The sequence below is a fragment of the Dasypus novemcinctus genome, chromosome 3 (genome assembly GCF_030445035.2).
Source record: "Dasypus novemcinctus isolate mDasNov1 chromosome 3, mDasNov1.1.hap2, whole genome shotgun sequence".
NCBI classification, from domain to species: Eukaryota; Metazoa; Chordata; class Mammalia; order Cingulata; family Dasypodidae; genus Dasypus; species Dasypus novemcinctus.
The window spans coordinates 136,195,724-136,214,372 of record NC_080675.1 but is presented as its reverse complement, the minus strand read 5'-3'; the positions used below and the strand labels follow the sequence as shown (position 1 = coordinate 136,214,372).

At 41.0% G+C, this 18,649-nt stretch overlaps 1 protein-coding gene across 1 annotated transcript; it reads right to left on the bottom strand.

Annotated features, from left to right (window-relative positions):
• Positions 1 to 11,379: 11,379 nt before the first annotated feature.
• C2CD4A (C2 calcium dependent domain containing 4A) lies at positions 11,380 to 13,247 on the bottom strand. The gene is made up of 2 exons (XM_004469641.4): positions 13,151 to 13,247; positions 11,380 to 12,636 (listed from the first exon to the last, which is right to left on the bottom strand). Exon 2 carries the CDS (start codon positions 12,586 to 12,588, stop codon positions 11,434 to 11,436), a length of 1,155 nt encoding a protein of 384 aa, XP_004469698.2. The 5' UTR covers positions 12,589 to 12,636; positions 13,151 to 13,247; the 3' UTR covers positions 11,380 to 11,433.
• Between the last annotated feature and the right edge of the window lie 5,402 nt (positions 13,248 to 18,649).

Genomic DNA, 18,649 nt, shown 5'->3' with positions numbered 1-18,649 from the left:
TCACTTCCCCCAAGAAAACATTCTTGACTACTCAAGTTTTTATCAATCTTCCTACTTTTTGACTTTTGACAACAATTACTATGTGTACTATACAAATTAGCCTTTATATATTGTTCCATCTTGATTTATTTGCTGTAATTTCTTGTGGTTGGTCTTATCTCCCCAACCAGACTGAAGGTTAATTAGGGCAAGAATCTTGACCTTGTTCTTAGTATCAAAGAATATCAGAACTGGAGAAATCATCTAGCCCAGGGGCCAATATATAGTGGCACGCTTACCCCACTCCACTGTGAGCCATAAAGACATAGTAGGGAAGCAGATGTGGCTCAAGTAATTGAGCTCCCACCTACTACATGGGAGGTCCCAGATTTGATTCCAGGTGCCTCCTAAAGAGAAGATGAGCAGACACAGAACACACAGCAAATGGACACAGAGAGCAGTGAGCGCAAAAAAAGAGAAAGGGGGCGGGGGGGGGGGAAATGAATGAATGAATAAATAAATAAGACATATCTAATCAATCATGTTACTCTTTCCCTCTGAGCCAAGAAGTTGTCTTGGATTTCTTTTTACTGTAGCAATCCAAGTAGCCACTATAAATTCAGTGGAGTTTACACCTGAGATAAAAACTACTGCTTTCCTGGATCTATAGGACATTTTTCAAATGAGGAAATTAAGACCTAAAGAGGGACTGACTTGCTCATGGAGCACAAAATCAGACCTAGAGTCCATGTCTCCAATCTCTGTCATCTCTTAACATGCTACATTGTCAATATCCCCCAAAGTGCCTGGCACAGTTGCTGAGCTCCTCAGACACCTGAGGCCATCTTGCTTAGGGCTGCGCTTACTCAGGTATTTGGAGAGCAGAACTGTTCCACAAAACACTATTGACATTATAATTTAGTACTCTCAGGTCTGCCTGGGGTGGCAGCTTAATTCATGATTCTGAATTATCTGACATTTCAATTCAAAGTTGTGGGTTTCAAATCTTTGCTTCCTATAATGAGTACCCACAAAGAACATCCCAAATCTGCTTGCTCACTACTTGCCAAAATCTACACCAGTCACAGAATAAAGAGTCAGTAATTACACAAAACCTTCCTGGTTAAATATGTTAATGGAAAAATATATTGATAATAATAAAAATGAAAATTAGATCAAAAGTATAAGTCTAAAACATGAAATTAGTTCATTCCCTTCCCAATTACCTTCCTCCTCGTTCTCGATCCAGGCACTAAAAATGAGTGCTTATCAATACAGTAATTAAAGACACTAGATTTTCCCCCAACACAAATAGCATTTTGTTGTTTGGAAGCTGTTGTAATGATGTGGGAGAAGGGAGTTCAGTAGAGCTACCGCAACTTTTCAGAGAGTCTCTAGTATCCATTAATTAATATGTAACAATAAGCCACCAAGACGATCTCATTCCTTTTCACTTGCTATGCTATCACTGGAAACCCGGTGGGTACTATGCTTCTGCAAACAGATTTTTTATATTCCACATTGCCCATTTCATTTTGCAAAAGAAGATGTAACTGACCAGAAAAGGCGATTCATTAATACGTATCAGGAACCATAACAATGTTCATAGTTTTCAATACTGGAATCTCATTGCTTAGAATTTATAAAGTATAAAAAAAGTTCAACAATAGGGAAATAACTATATTAATTATATATCTATTTCAAGAGATATGTCAATTAAAAAGATAGAGCAATATGAGTAATTCTTAAACTTAAAGATAACTAAAAGCTGAAAACAAAATGGTATGTACATATGTATACTTTTTTTGTCTTTATTTTTTTAATGTTACATTAAAAAAATATGAGGTCCCCATATACATCCCACTCCCCTAACCCCACTCCTTCCCCCATAAAAACAACCTCCTCCATCATCATGAGATATTCATTGCATTTGGTGAATACATCTCCAAGCACCACTGCACCTCATGGTCAATGGACCACACCATAGCTCACACTGTCCCACAGTCCACCCAGGGGACCATGGGAGGACATACAATGTCTGGTAACTGTTCCTGCAGCACCACCCAGGACAACTCCAAGTCCCGAAAATGCCCCCACATCACATCTCTTCTTCCCACTCCCTACCCCCAGCAGCCAACATGGTCACTTTCTCCACACCAATGCCACATTTTCTTCGATTACTAATCACAATAGTTCATGAATAGAATATCAGTAAGTCCCCTCTAATCCATACTCTATTCCTCCATCCTGTGGACCTTAGAATGGTTGTGTCCACTCCACATCTATATCAAGAGGGGACTTAGGCAGCGGACTTGGCCCAGTGGTTAGGGCGTCCGTCTATCACATGGGAGGTCCGTGGTTCAAACCCCGGGCCTCCTTGACCAGTGTGGAGCTGGCCCATGCGCAGTGCTGATGCGCACCAGGAGTGCTGTGCCACGCAGGGGTGTCCCCGCATAGGGGAGCCCCACCTGCAAGGAGTGCACCCCGTAAGGAGAGCCGCCCAGCGTGAAAGAAAGTGCAGCCTGCCCAGGAATGGTGCCACACACACAGAGAGCTGACACAAGATGACAAAACAAAAAGAAACACAGATTCCCTTGCCGCTGAGAACAACAGAAGCGGACAAAGAAGAAGACACAGCAAACAGACACAGAGAACAGACAAATGCGGGGGCGGGGAGAGAAATAAATAAATAAATCTTTAAAAAAAAAAGGGGGGGGCTTAGATTCCACATGGATGCTGGATGCAATTCTCCTGCTTTCAGTTGTAGGCTCTCTTGGCTCCCTGGTGTGGTGGTTGACCTTCTTCACCTCCACATTAGCTGAGTGGGGTAAGTCCAATAAACCAGAGTGTAGGAGTTGCAAGTCTGTTGAGGCTCAGGGCCTGGCTATCACATGGTCAGTCCAGAAGTTAAGTTCCCTGGGTATACATTAAACCCCAGCACCAACTACAGTTCCAGTAAAAGTAACAGGAGAGGCTTGTGAACAAAGATCACATCTGAGTCCACCTCCATCACACAGAAACTCCAAAGTAGGGCCAAGTGACATGGCACTGAATTCCATCTGCCATGACCATAGAACCTGTGGATCTCTGTAGCCCTCAGAAGAACCAATGTCTGGGGTTGTACCTACTTTATCTGTCTCTGGGACTCTGCTAAGGTGCACATAAGGGCAACCCCTCTGATAACCTCCTGGCTATTTTTGGAGACTCATAGCCATATAAACTCATTTGTCCTTTCCACTTCCCGCTTTGATTCAGGTCAAAAAGCATTTTTAACTCCTGGTATTATATGCAGACTGAGATATTTTGTTGGTCCGAGTTGACCCTTTTATTCAAGGTCATTTTCTAGTTACATCATCAGCCAGTACTTGGTAGTAATCCCTTGGCTCCAGGGAGGCTCATCCCCGGGAGTCATGTCTCACACGGGGGGAAGGCAACACATTCACATGCTGAGTTTGGCTTCAAAACTGACCACATTTGAGCAACATGGAGGCTCTCAGGAGGTAACTCTTAGGCATCCTACAGCTCTAGGTCTTGTTCTTATTTCAAGTGCACAGGCTTACAAGTGTAGCCATTAGTATCAAGGGCTCATTGTTGGACCTTCCTACTTTTTTGGTCTTTGCCGTTTCACTTGGGGGATTGTTGTTGTTCCTTTAGGGACTGTGATAGAGCTCCGCTGGCTAGGAACTCAGCACTCCCTCATTTGTTCTTTTTAATTGTAACCACTATGAAAATATGCAGACATTTTTATTTACCCTGGATATATGCCCTGGAGAACTCCCTGCCAACCATATGTCCCCTGTCAATAACATCCCACACCAGTATTCCTCCCCTGCCATTGTTGAACTTTTCTGTGATCCAAAACTTCTTCAAAAATGAAGCCCAATATATTGCCAGATTTAAAGGTTAGATTTGGAATACATATTAATTTAGAAAAATTAAGATAAAAATAAATTGGGGTATCAAAAATTAAAAAATGCAAAAGCTTTGTTTTTTATGTTTTGCCTTCCATCACTGCAATAAGTGTTGCCCTGTATGCAAATTGGCAAGGCAAATTCTTCCATCTTTTCCTCAGTGTCTACATGCTTTCTTTTTCTTTTTTTTCCTTAATTATTAAGCTTATCTTCACAAAAGTTTTAGATCACAGTAATTCATATATATAATATACAGTACTCCCACATAACCAACATAAAACCCTTTTCCCTTCCACAGTAATAATCTTTTTACATATTCATACTGTATTTACTGAAACTGATATACAGATATTGAGACAATAGCTTTCAAACAAGGTAACCATATGTATACTCTTATTGGAATGTTATGAGTATAGTTACACTTATGGGGAAAGACTGGAAGTAATGGACAAATATAAAAATAATTTAGATTAGAGTGTTAGGTGACTGGTTATATTTTGGTGATGATCATTTTTCAAATGTTCTTTAATAATATAAAAAATTAACAGTATATCAGTGTAGCTAGTATCATGACATATGAAAGTAAAAAGAGCAGGTTGGGAATCAGGAAATGCTTGATTAGTTAGTTAACAATATGACCCTGGAAAATCCTTTCCTTTTCCAAATCTCACTTTTCTCATCTGTAAAATGAGGACATTAAACCAGTTATTTCTAAGTTCATGTATAGTTCTAAATTCTATCATCTTTCACTGGGTTTAATTTCTTCCTTACTTAAGTTGATTTTGAAAGTGTTTAAAATGCTTAAGGATGCTAAATATTTTCAAAATTCAGGGCCTTGATCCAGTAAAGGAACTCTCAGGCCTCAAACTCAAGCTTAGAGAAATGGATTACATAAAATAAAAAGTAATATATTTGTCTTGGTTCCACACCATTTTTTTTCTTGAATATAAAATTTTATTTACTTTCAAAAAAGCTCACACTCTCAATCTGCTGCTGAGTGTATAGTTAACTGAGCAGTAAAATGTCTTTGAATGATGGAGAAATAATGTTATACAGGGGACAATCCAATATTATAAGTAAATGGCATGGATTTGCCTGCTGACATAGGATGAGCGGCTCTCTTCTAAGTGTTGTGAGACACCGTGTTATCTGTATTTTAGTTTTATGTGCTAGAAAGTTGGCAAGTCAAAGTTCCCAGCAGGTGGCAACATATCAGCAATAGTTTTCCCTAAAGGTGCTATCAGGAAATGTTGGGTACCTTACAAACACTATTTCCAGAAAATTGTTTCCTTCTCTTGGCTCCAAAACTTAGTCCCTATTCAAAGGCAACCCTTGTCCCTTTTCCCTGCAGATCCAAATCCAGCCAACGTCTTGGGTACCCAAGGCCTAAGCAGAGGTTTTCCAGTCACATACACATGGGTGCAAATCCTGACATAACCCTTGCCAGCTGGGTGACCATGCTTCTCTGAACATTATGTTTGACTTAAAAAGTCCTTCATTTTTTTTTTAGTAGAGATCTACTACTCACTGTGCCTAGCACAGTGTCTGGAAAGTAGTATTAAATATATGTCAGAATCTTTCTCAGTTCTTAATTCCCCCTTTTAGGAATCCTTGTCTAAAGTACAATTGTTTTAACATTTGCTTTGACCCTCATGTTGTTTTTCAAATGACCCACAGGAATATAACTTGTCAACTAAATCTCCTAGTCATGTGACACATATTGGGCAAAGTACAGTGACATCATTCATTATGAAGAGGCCAAAAATAGAAATAAGATTTATTGAGTGGTTCTATGTACCAGACCTTGTGCTAAGGACTTTGAATACATTATCTCCCTTAATCCTTACAAAAGTCCCATGAGGTAGGTAATATTACTTCCTCTCTACTAATAAAGAAATGACATTTAGAAAGGCCAATTGACGTGCTCAAGAGATGTAGATAGTAAATGACCAAGCTGAGATCTGGAACTCATATCCTTCTCTCTGATTTTGAATCAACTCTTCTTAAAAATGAATTTACCATTAATAATCAGTACTTTTAGAGTTGCTATAAAGTACATAGCACACAAAATTCAACCCTGGAGTTGTAGATAGAGTGGTGCCTTTTGACTTCCGACTGTTGGAAACTGATTCTGCAGCAGTGTTCTAGCTCTGATGTCACTCACTAGCTCATATTTCTGCTCCACCAGCTGCAGAGTAATACACAAAGGAAGGGAGGGATTGTTGTCTCCTTGACAAAGGTGACCTCTATTAACCTACCTAGAAGAGCAGGAGTTAAGTACCATCTCTATTCAAACTCTTCTCTAATGATAAAATTATTTCCTTTAATTGACTCTTCTAATATTTCATCCTGTTCTCTTTTCTCTGTGTTGGTCTCTTTTTTTTTTTTAAAGATTTAGTTTTATTTACTTCTCTTCCCTTCCCCCTCTGCCATTGTCTGCTCTCTTGTGTCCATTTGCTGTGTGTTCTTCTGCGTTTGCTTGTATTCTTGGCAGCACTGGAATATGTCTCTTTTTGTTGCATCATCTTGCTGTGTCAGCTCTCTGGGTGTGCAGTACCTCTCCTGGGTGGGCTGTGCTTTTTTCACCCAGGGTGTCTATCCTTGTGGGGTGTACTCCTTGTGCATGGGGCTCCCCTACGTAGAGGACACCCCTGCGTGGCATGGCATTCCTTGCGTGTGGCAGCACTGCACACAGGCCAGCTCATCACACGGGCCAGGAGGCCCTGGGTTTGAACCCTGGGCCTTCTATAGGATAGGCAGATGCTCTATCAGTTGAGCCACATCTGATTCCCTCTGTGTTGGTCTTAAGTACTCAAATTAATGACTTTTGGAAAGAAATCTAATAAATTATTGAACTCGAAAACTCTTGCATCAGCATCAATTACTTAAAAATCCTGATTTTCCAGGACTTTTTGATATAAATATTTTACGGGCAACTTACACCATGAAAATAATAATTACATTGAAATATTTTGTAATTCTGTAGCAAATATGGCCTTTGACTAATTGTTATTGCTACTTTTTAATTATTTGTGAATGATTAATAGTAAATTTGTGGTCCAAATTCTTGAGGGGACTGAAATATATGGCTATAATTACCTATAGGTAACAAAAAATAGAAACTTTAAATACATGTTTCCTTTAAAGGGCCTTATATGTGCAAGTATTGGCAAAGATGTAGTGCAACTGGAGATTTCATATGTTGCCAGTGGAAAATTCAAATGGCCTCCCAACCACTTTAGAGAACAGTTGGGCAGCTTCTTATAAAGTGAAATATGTACCTACCATGTGATGGTCTAGCCATTCCATTCAAGGTATTTACCCAAGAGAAATGAAAGCGTATATCTACACAAACTCTTATAAATGAATGTTCATAGCAGCTTTGTTTGTAATAGCCTCAAACTGGAAACAAGTTCAGCTTCCTGAATGAGATCAGATATCCTTGTTTAAGCTCAGAATAAGCTCCAAAATGTAAAGAGCTTAGGAGTTATCAACTCCCATACTCACAAGAAAGAAAACAGAATAAATTTAAAATAAACAACTTTTCTTGAACCTGTCAGCGAATTGAGGTTGCAGGAGAAACCTCCAGCCTGAAATTTGGAGAGAGATGTGAATTCAGAGACTCCCAGCTGAGGTCAGCTTACTGGGAGCAGAAGCTGCTAGATCTGTATATCAACAGGTAGGAATACTTAAATGGTAATTTTGACAACTTGTTGGAAGCTGATTGTAGTCTTGCATAAGGATGAGGATCCCTGGGAACTGCAGTCATAGCTGGATCCCCTCCATACACTTGGAGGTTTTACCTCCAGTAATCCTACCAGGGTCTCATGGTGAAAAGCCAGGAAAAAGCCTCATGTTTCTGGCAGGGGCAATAAGCAGTTTGAAATATCCCCAGAGCATTTTTCATTTAAAAAAATATCTACTCTACAAGGGAAAAGACTTTACCAGAGACTTACTGATCTGGGGGAAGAGAAATTACCCAACTCCAGCCCTGCTAGCTTTCCTCTCTCATCTAACAGAGGGCGGCAAGGCGGGGCTTGGTAACTAAGAAACACTTGTGAAGACACAATCTAGGGACTCAGGCCTACTAAAAGACGGAGATTTAGTCATAGGATTATAGACCACTTCCCCTTCCTAACACCTTACCTACCACATCAACAGGAGTGCAGTGACAGTGGTTTACTGCTGAAAGAGTTGCAAGGCAGAAACTGTTTAAGGAGTTCTTAGAGAAACTCAAACAGGGGAGGCAAAAACAAGGGTAGTAGAGTAAATTTAAGCCTCTGGCACCTGTAGCTATAGCAAATATTAAACATAGTCCTCCTGGTAAGATTAACAGAAAACCTGATACTAAAAACTTACTGTATTTGCCCAATACATCATGTCCAATTTTCAATAAAAAGTCAGAAGACATGCTAAAAGGCATGAAAAAATAGACCGAAGGGACAAAGCAAGTACCTGACCAAACTCAGATATGTCACAAATTTTGGAATGACCAGCCAGGGAATTTAGTACCTATGACTAATATACAAATGACCTTAATGGAAAAAGTAGACAACATGCAAGAACAGATAGGTAATGTTAGCAGAGAGATGAACGCTCTAAAAGAAAATTAAGAAAAAACAACAAATACTAGAAATAATTGCTGTGACAGAAATGTAGAATGCCTTTGATGGGTTCATAAGTAGACTGTACATGGCCAAGGAAAGTGAGCTTAAAGATATGTCAATAGGAAGTTCCCAACTGAAATGCAACTGGAAAAAATAATTTAAAAAATCAAAAACAGAAAATTCAAGAACAAAGGTACAATTTCAAAAGGTGTAACATATATGTAATTGAAATACAAGTAGGAGTAGAGAGAATGGAGAAGATGAGATGTTTGAAATAAAAACAGCTGAGAATTTTCCAAAAGTACGGTCATAGCCTCAGATCCAGGAAGCTCAGAGAACACCAAAGAGGATAAATGCAAAATAAATAAGTAAACAAACAAATAAAACTACTCCTAGGTCTCTCATACTCAAACTACAGAAAATCAAAGACAAAAAGAAAATTTTGAAAGAAGCCAGAGGAAAGAAAAGCACCCTACTTATAGAAGAAAAGGATAAGAATTACATCAGACTTCTTGTCAGAAATGCAAATAAGAACAGAATAAAATATTTGAAGTGATGACTTCTATATCTAAAGTAGAATTCAATATCTAGTGAAATTATTTTTCAAAAGTGAAGGAGAAATACTTTCTTAGACAAAAATCAAGGGACTTCTTTGCTAGCAGATCTGCTCTGCAAGAAATGTTAAAAGAAGTTCTTCAAGGAGGAAAATGATATAGGTCAGCAACTCAGATCTACATAAAGAAAAGGATCAGACAAGGAATAAATAAAAACAAAATAAAGTCTTTTGTTTTTCTTATTCTTGATTGACCTAATAGATACCTGTTCAAAGAAATAATAGCAACAATATGTTGGGTGATTAGTATTTGAAGTGAAATAAATGGCAGCTATACCATAAGGACAGGAGATAGGAATTGGGGGTATTATTTTATAAGATATCTACACTACTTGTGAAGCAGTATAGTGTCTTTTTTTTTTTTAAGGTACCAGACCGGGGATTCAAACTGAGACCTCCCATATGGGAAGCAGGTGCTCAACTGCTTGAGCTATATCCGCTCCCCAGTATAGTGTCTTTTGAAAATAGACCTAGATTAGTTGTAACACATTTCTTAATCTTGTTGATTAGGTTCTTACATTATTTCATAAAGTATAACTTAGCATTAACAGAGAGTCCATTAGGAAATCACCATCATTATTTCATGGAGAATTGAGGACCCTGAATCTACTTAATAAAATAATAGTTCTGACCCCACACTATTATTTGTATCTAATATAATGACAATAGTGATTGGAACCTTTCTTGTAATAAGGTTTTGCTATTTGAACCATTGGGGCAATCTGCTTTTATTTTTTTTAATAGAAAATAAAATCTACAATGATATTGTACTTAGCCAAATTGTTTTCACTCTTCATTTATTTTTCTTTTAAAGTACTGCATATGTGAACTCAGTAGTCACTGTACTAACATTCTAAAATAAAGAAATTTATACATTAGAAAAAAATTGGCTTGAAGGGCAAGGACGTGACGATATAGAATGGATAGAAGAACATGACAGGCCTGACCTACAGTTGGGTCATCATTCATTTGGTCAGCAATTGCCAGCTTCTGGATAGGGTTGATTTTGATAGAGTCAATGAATTCAGTAATTCCTACATTTGTTCAATTTCCCTCATTGTAAATACCTATTTTCAGATTATGTCTGAGTTGTGACTGAAACTGAGGCTTTTTTCTAAACAGCATTTTTCATGAGCACCAATGGCTAAAATTATTACCAAGTTTCAGTGAAAGAAGGGTTCATTTCTGAGCCCAGACTCATATAACATAGTCATATTAACATCATACCAATATTGAAATATTTTCAACATTTTAAACCCTCATTTAGGACACATTTTTCTCCTCTATGCATAAGAAAGGTAGAAAAATGCTTGACTGGCAGTAAATGTGAAGGGTGAAGGAAAATCATCCTTTAAAACATTGTCATCTGAAATCAGAAATAGGACACTGCTGTATGTGTACTCCAGACTCCCTGCCCTGGTGGATTAACTCACTTGGTTCCAAACAGGCTGGCATCCCTGTTTCTATGACTCTGGGTCTAGTTACCGTTCTCCTTAGACAGAGCCTTAGACCTACCAGCTCATCTCAATGTCTGAAGTCATTAGCATGAGGTAATGAATTGCTCATTTCAATTTGCTTTGCCACCAGAGGGTGAGGAATGTGAGGAGATACCAACCTCAGAGACAATAATTTTGTCAGATAAGAGTTGCAGTCTCACAAGGCTAAGATGAGCCCTTTAGGTATTGTGCTATTAACAAATAGTGAGTAAAACACTGCTGTCTAGATTCAAATACTGACTCTGCCCTTTATTCTATGCCTCAATATCTTTATCTGTAAAATGGGGATGGCGGTATCTACTTTTCAGTGTTGTTTTAAGAATTAAGTTAATACTTATAAAACTATTCGAGTTATTATTTAAGCTCAGAATATTAAAATGGTTCCAATTTCTCTAACGCTTCTCCAGCAAGATGTAGCCTCGAGTGTCAGATTGGAGTGTCTACTAATAATTCATTGCTCACCTGGACAAGTCACTCCACCTCTTTTGACCTCATTTTCTTGTCCAGGGTCCAAAAAAGTAATACATTCTTTAAGATAGTCTCAGTGGATGTTATGGAATGAATGCACTTCAAAATATAATTAGGGTAAATAGACCATGTGATTCATTATCAACCAATTAGAAGTGTGTGAACGTATGGCTTTCTATACTGGGAAACACCATTCCTTTTCCTGAGAAGTTTGAGTGTATCTATGTAAAATTTTACATCCTTTACTGTGAATACTTAATCCAGTACTAGCACTGTCCATATTAGCTTTAAAAAAAAGGCCTGAGTAGAAAAACAAACGTTTATTTTGTACAAAGCGGCTTCAGAGTCCCAGGATCTCCTTAGAGCAGGAGGGAGCCCAGCAGCAGCTCGCCCTGGCCCAGCGGGCGGCCCCGCTCCAAGCCGCGACCCTTCTGCTTGGCCTTGACATGCACCGCCACGCGGCGCACCTCGTCCTCCGTGAGCCCCTCAAAGCAGAAGTCCTGGTCCAACCCCGGGTTGCGACTCCGCCGGACCACGGTGCTGCGCTGCTTGCGCGCCTTGCCCGGAGGTTGCAGGACGAAGCTGACACGACAGCTCAGGGCGCGGGGCTCGGAGGCGCCTCCCGCCAGGCCCTCGGCGCGCAGCAGCCGAATGCGGAGGCGCCCGCTGCGCCGGCAGTACTCGGCGGCCAGGCGCAGGGCGCCGCCGGTGCGACCCAGAGCCACGGTGCCCTCGGCCTCCAGGCCCTCGGCCCCTGGGACCGGAAGTAACCACGGCGGGGACTTAGAGGGGGCTAGGGTCAGCGGCTCGGAGCAGGCGTCGCGCTCCTGGTCTTCGTCCCCGCTGGAGACTGAGCGGGCGCGGACCAGACGACGACTCCTCCGGGCTCGCAGCGCCCGGCCCAGCAGCCGGTCGGTGGCGCGTAGGAGGCGGCAGTAGGGCGGCGAGGTGGGCGCGTCCCAAGGTGACCGGGAGCTGCCAGGAGCCGCCGGGGTTGCGGCGGAGGCTGCGCCCGGACTTCGCGGGCAGCCTTGGGACGCGCAGGGAACGCCTCCTTCGCAGTTGCCGCTGCTGCAGGTGTGGGCCGGGAGGCTGGACACGGGCTGAGCGGCGGACGGCCGCAGGAGCGCGCCGGCGCCGGAGTCCCCGAGGAAGAGTGACTCCTTGCGGCGGGTGTGCGGACTCTCCAGCAGCGCGCAGAAGCCGTAGGCGGTGCGCGCGCGGGGCAGGTGGGGCAACGAGAGTGCGGCCTGCGAGCGTGGGTCCCAGTCGGTGAGCCCGGTATCCTCGTCTACCCCCACCTCTTCGACCCAGGAGTTACGGAGTGTGGTTGGTGTCGGGCCAGGCGCGAGTCGTGGTGGGATGCAGAACTCGGGGATGCGGTCCGGGGTGAGCACGTTGGCGCACGCCGTGGGCGTTCCGGCGGCGGTTTGGCGGGTCCGGCGCGGGTGCATCCTGTCCCCGAGCCGTAGGAGGCACCCAGGACCCTGGCGGAGCCGCTCCAGGCACCACATCAGGCGGCAAGTGCCGGTAGGGGCGACCCTCTGCTGGAGCTCTTCTGCCTGCAGTGCACAAGCGCACACTTGTCAGAACGCGCTCCGCTAGACGCTGCAATTCTTGTCCCTTTTCGTTTGCTTTTTGGGGTGCTTTGTACAGCCTTTATCGCCACCAGGCAAACAGCACTGCGCAACCTATAGCACACTATTTTTCAGTGATTGAAAACAGTCGTTCTCCTGTTCCGTCTCTACTCCGTGGTCCTGTACACTTGGGGGTTTGTAGCTTATAACTTCTATCTGCCCTCGCTGGCCTAAGGCGGAGATTATTAAAATGTTGGCAGTTAACTTTGGTCTCACTACCAGGCTACGAGGCGCTTTGCTTTGTGCAATCGTTTCCTGAATCCTTGGACTCTGCGCTCTAATCCTCAGCGAGAATTAAAATAATAATTATTATACCTTGCAGGAAACTGCTATTTGCTCTCCCTTATTGTGGGCAAAAAGCCTCAGCAACCCTTATTATGGGCAAAAAAAAAAAAAACCTCTGGGAATTAAGCAAGCAGACGGGTCCCCCCTAACGTACCTGGGTTCGGTGTCGGAAGGGTCTCCACACTGTTCTGCCTGGGCCCCAGTCCAGAGAGATTCACAGCCTGGGAGAAGTTAGAAGCGCGAGCGGCGGGGTGGAGCACCGCAGTTCAAGTGCAGCGGGCCTGAGCCTTTATGGCCGCCGCTGGCAAGCGCGGGCCAATGAGCAGGCAGCAGCGGCGCTGCCAAGTAACCTAATGCCAGGTCCGCCCCCTTTCCCACTGCCACGTGTCTGGATCTGCTGAGCAAATTGAGGGGTCCCAGTTCCCTCCCACGCATGAATGGTGGGGCGTTCTCCTCAGAAATCCTGAACAAATTTGTTTCCTCAGGTGCAAAAAAGGGTTGGGTTTTTACATCACAGTCTTTGTGAGGACTGAGGGCCATAATGAATGTGAATGTACAGAAGCACTCTACATTTACCATTAAAATATTGAAGACAAAATTCTGGTTTGTCATATTCTTACCACATACCGTCCCCCAAATCTGATCTTTCGGTTGCCCAGCTTTGGAAGCTCCTTACTTGCTTTTGGTTTTCGATTTTGATTTTAGATGCTGTTTCTTTGTTAATTATAAACCATCTCTGGGTAGGGGGTAATCTTATGGGGTGCTGGAGAAGTTGCATATCTTGATCTGGGTAAAGCCATAGGGTTTATCCATATGTAAAAACATTTAGTATACAGTTAAGATTAGGACATTTTTTTGTGTGCATCATATACCTCAATTCAGAAAAAGGCACAGCCTTCTTCATAAGCCATGTGTCCTGATTTTTGACTAGGAAAAATTATATTCCTGTATACCTCTGAACTGTTGAAACTATCCTATGATTACATACATCTTGCCTTCCTAGGTATGCCAACCTGAGAGAACTTTCTCCCTTTTGATTAACTGATCTGTGTATGATCTTCCTGCTTAAGATACTGCCTTGTAAATATATTGTTTCTCCAAATAACGTTCAGTGAATTAAATTGAATTCATGCAAAGGTGATTTGACGATGGGACATGTGTATTTTTTTTTGTCTCAGGATATATACAGAGTTACTGTGCTGGATGATCTACATGCAGAACTGTCACAGAAACTCTGCAAAGTCTAATTAGCCCTGTTTTATGGATGAAAAACTGTGTTTCAGAGGTTGGGTACTGTCTGGCTGTGAACCTAGAGAACAGGTTCTGCCTAAGTTAGATGGGCACTTAGGACAGGAAAACGAAGCAGGCCACTCCATACAGCAAAATAATACTTCATATAGCAAAATGGTAACAGTTTATTGGGGAACACAAAGGATGGGAAAGCTCGTCCAGGGTGGCTACAGGATATTCAGAGTAGCACTCTGCGTAACCCAGGGAGCTACAGGGGTTAACTGGGACAAGAACCAGGAAGGCACAGAGCCAAGTCTGGATCTGCAATATTGTAAACGTGTTTCTTTGAAGTTACTGATATGTAGTAGGTATGATTCTAGTACAGATAGCTATGCTGCTTAGGAATGGGCACATGCATTTTAAGGTACACATGGTATGTGGGAAGTGCCTTATCTAGGAATTTATGACATCTCTGATTTATGACCTCACAAGTATCTTACCAAGGTTACACAGTGATGTAAATTGGAGAAAATAATACCTACTAATAGGTATAAATGAGTTGTTTTGAAGATATAAATATAATAATGTAAAATACTTAGTACTGTGCCTGGCACATAGTAAGTGCTAAATGTGTAGTAACAACAATAATGATTATCATTAATAAGGATAGAAGAGAGGTTGTAGTAGTGGTTAAGAAAATTGGGTCTGAAATCAGATCTGGTTTTTAGTTCCGGAATGGTAGTTCACTAATTGTGTTACCTTGAGCAAGTTACTTAGACTTTCTAAGACAGTATCAAATGTAATATTGGTAATAAGAGTATCACCCCATAGGGTTGTTGTGGGTATAAAATAATGCATGTGAAGAGTTTAGCACAGAACCTGACATGAAGGTTAAATATCAGATATTGTATTTATTGTCATTGCAGGTGAGACCAAATATTCACTCGTTCTTTTATTCATTCAACGCAGTAGTTACCAAATGCTTCCTGGGTTCTAGCACCAAGCTAGGCAGGTGAACCCAGGCTGTGAAAGATCGTTTCAACCAAGTATATCAGTCAGAAGTGGAATGAATTGATGGGGATGGAATATTTGAATTCCATCAGAATGAGAAGAGACTTCACAGAGCACATTATCTACTTAGTATGGTGGGTGGGGTGGTGGGTGCCTGGGTTTACAAGGCCCTGACTATCACTTCTTTGTTTTTACATCACAATATGCCTGGCCAAAATTCCTTGGCCAGGCCAAATCCAAAGAACAGTGATTGCCTTGCTATATACTTGAGAGTCACATACAATTACTTTAATTCAGTTCTCCTCAGGAGGTAAGACACTGTTAGCTCTGCGAATGAAAACACAGAGAGCCCCCTGTTAAACTGATGCGGGGCACAGATCAGAGCTCACAATGAGAGGTTATTGGAAAGTTATTAAGCAAAGCTGTGTTGTGGTGGAAGAAAGGAAAAATGCATCAGGGCATGAGAAATGATTTAGGGATGAATAAATATAGACTTTGGAGTAAATCCATCTTTGGTTCAAATTTCTTTTATGCAACTTGTTAGCTCTGGGAGTTTGGGCAAGTTAGTTAATCTGAGCCCAAGTTATAAATGCAGGTAATGCCTACAATGTAGAATTAATGTGAAGGTTAAAAATATATGCATGAAAATTCCTGGCATACAGTAAGTGCTGACTGTTAGCTGCTATTATTGTTACTATTATTATTATAATATGGGTTTGCCTGGCCAGTGATTAGCTGATTCATACATGGATTCTTTTAAAAAACATTTCTCTTCCTGCACAAGCAAGTGGATTTACTTTGTTTTTACTAACAGTACACCTTTTTTGATAACATCTTTGAAGTATTTCCTGTACAGAAGTTCTTGAAAACAGCTAGGATGTGCCCTTGTGTGAATATTTCCTTGTGACCTCATTAAAACTTATGTTTTACTTTCCTCGGAAGCATTAGCCAACCCGTACTTGGAAGAATGGTGTAATAGGGTCAGCCACGTTCCTGGAACAAACACATCTACTCAGAGGGAGACTGTGGCCATTCCTAGCTCATGGATGTAGCCGTGGGAACATCCAGTGATGGAGGTGAAAGCAATTCTGTGAAGTAAGCATAAATAGATTCACACGCGGACGGAGATAGGCGGAAAGTGAACATTTTAAAGCAGATTAAAAAATATAAGAGGTTGGGTGTTGAAAGGTAGAAGAGAATTTACAACTATTAAAATACTGGTGTTTTGACTTTTCTATCTCATTCATCACAACTAGAGTATGGCGTAAAGGAAGGAACTGAACCAGGTTTTCATGACACTTGAGTTTTTCTCTCTGACAATCACTAACTAATTGTGGGACTTTAGGCAAGCCCTTTGATTCATTCTGGTACTCAATGTCTCCATCTGTCTAATGAGGAGGTTAGACTACCCAGATAATCTTTTAAGTTTCCCTCTGACTGTAACATTCCACAATCCACTCCATGCTTTCTCCCAGCTAACGTTCCTAACTTTTCATACAGTCCATAGTGTCATAGATTATTTTCCAGCTTTCTTCCCCATTTCCTTTTTTCCCCCAACTCCCTTTTGTTTTTCTTCACAAACTTCAGTGTTGGGGAATGGGGTGTGGGTATGGGGTAGTATGAAGATATATTAAAAAATGTTTTATTTGTATAAAGTTAATTTTTTAGTGTCCTAATTTTGACTTTTGTTTTTAACAGAAATAATGTTTTTGCTCATCTGTTTTTTATTGCTCAATCCTTTATTTCAGTTTGGTTTGCAATAGTATTTGTTGTCCTCAATGTTCTCAAGCCAGCATACATGTAAGAACTGTAATTGCTAGAATATTTATAATCTCCAGTTAAACTCTGTATCCAAATTCTTCCTTGTAAAGTGTGTACTTTAGTGTGCTAATGGTTTTCATGACATTAGCTATAGTGTGTTTTAAATTGGGGCTGAAAATTCCTGACTTCTCTAAGAAGTATGAAAGCTTTGGGGTATTACTGTATGCACACAATAATCAGTCCCTCAAATAATGCTGAAAATAGAAAATAGAAAAATATAAAGACTTTTTATACCAAGTGTAATAGTATTATTTATACTAACAATTTCTTTTAAAGATTTTGAGAATTACCACTATCCCAGTGGCAGTACTTAGGGAGGCAGAGGAAACTAAGATATGTTTTATGATTTGGTAAGTCACTTTAACATTCTTTTCCTATAAATTGAGGGCAGCACAACTACCTGCATCACTTACACATCTTTTGTGATGATGACATGAAAGCATATGCCTTGGCATAAAAAAGACATGATGACACATGAAATATAACTGAAGCACTATTAGTAAAATGGAATGATGCATATAAAAACCCACATGAACTGTTCTTTCAAAAGCATAAAGTACCATTGAAGTGCAAGGAATTATTACACAAGGCATTAGTGTTGCTCACTTCTCACAAGAGACTGCACCTTCTGTTCCACAGGCTTGACAATTTCATGCTGCCACTGGCATTTCTCACATCATTCTGCATTACCATTTGTCCATTTTTAACTCTTTTATGGTGCATGCCTAAACTGACCTAGAATATATATTATTTCTTTGCATTCCCCTCAGTGCATAGTGGATGTCAGCATACAAGGGGAGAGCAAATGTTAGTGGGGCAAGACTAGAAAAATAATTTGTGGACAGACTGAGGAGGGTATTCTGAACACTGGAAAGTTTTGAGGTGTTTCTGAGCAAGTGACTAACCTGAGCTCACCTGTCCTTTGGGAAACTAATGGGTACCAGAGTGAAAAATGGGTTGAAAAAGGGAAAAATCAGCAACCAGGCCTCAGAAGGTGATCGCGTGGCCCAGTGAGATATAAGGAAAAGTCTAGGAGATAGGGAGGGTGCAGAATAGACAGATTTGACTCTTAATTGGTTGTGGATAGTAAAGGAGAGAAGTCCAGATATCCCCTTGGGTATCTTGTCTACCTGACCCAACTAGGGAAAACACACCATTAAGGACTTATTTTCTGTGTGCAGGAGTGGAGGATGGGGGTGGTTGTTGATAGAATTAGTTGTCTTTTATCCCTATCATCCATTTTATGTGACACCAACTGAAGAGGTTTTAATTTTCTCTTTTGCTCCTCCAAAGGACTCTGAGTTTAAGAAATAATTTCCTTTTGATCCCATAGAATCCTAGATTATTTTCAGAACAATACACACAGACACTTTCAGACATTACTTCCTACCAAGACATTTCTTAGGCTCATTTCTGTTTACTGTACTGCAAAGAGCTTTTTGAAACATTTTATTTATTTTTTTAAAGATTTATTTATTTATTATTTTAATTATTTCTCTCCCCTTTCCCCTCGAGCCCCCTCCCTCCCCAGTTGTCTGCTCTCTGCGTCCATTCACTGTGTGCTCTTCTGTGATCAATTCCATCCTTATCA

Excerpts from the sequence above, each read along its gene's own strand:
- C2CD4A (XM_004469641.4), bottom strand. The coding sequence starts at position 12,588 with ATGTGGTGCCTGGAGCGGCTCCGCCAGGGTCCTGGGTGCCTCCTACGG.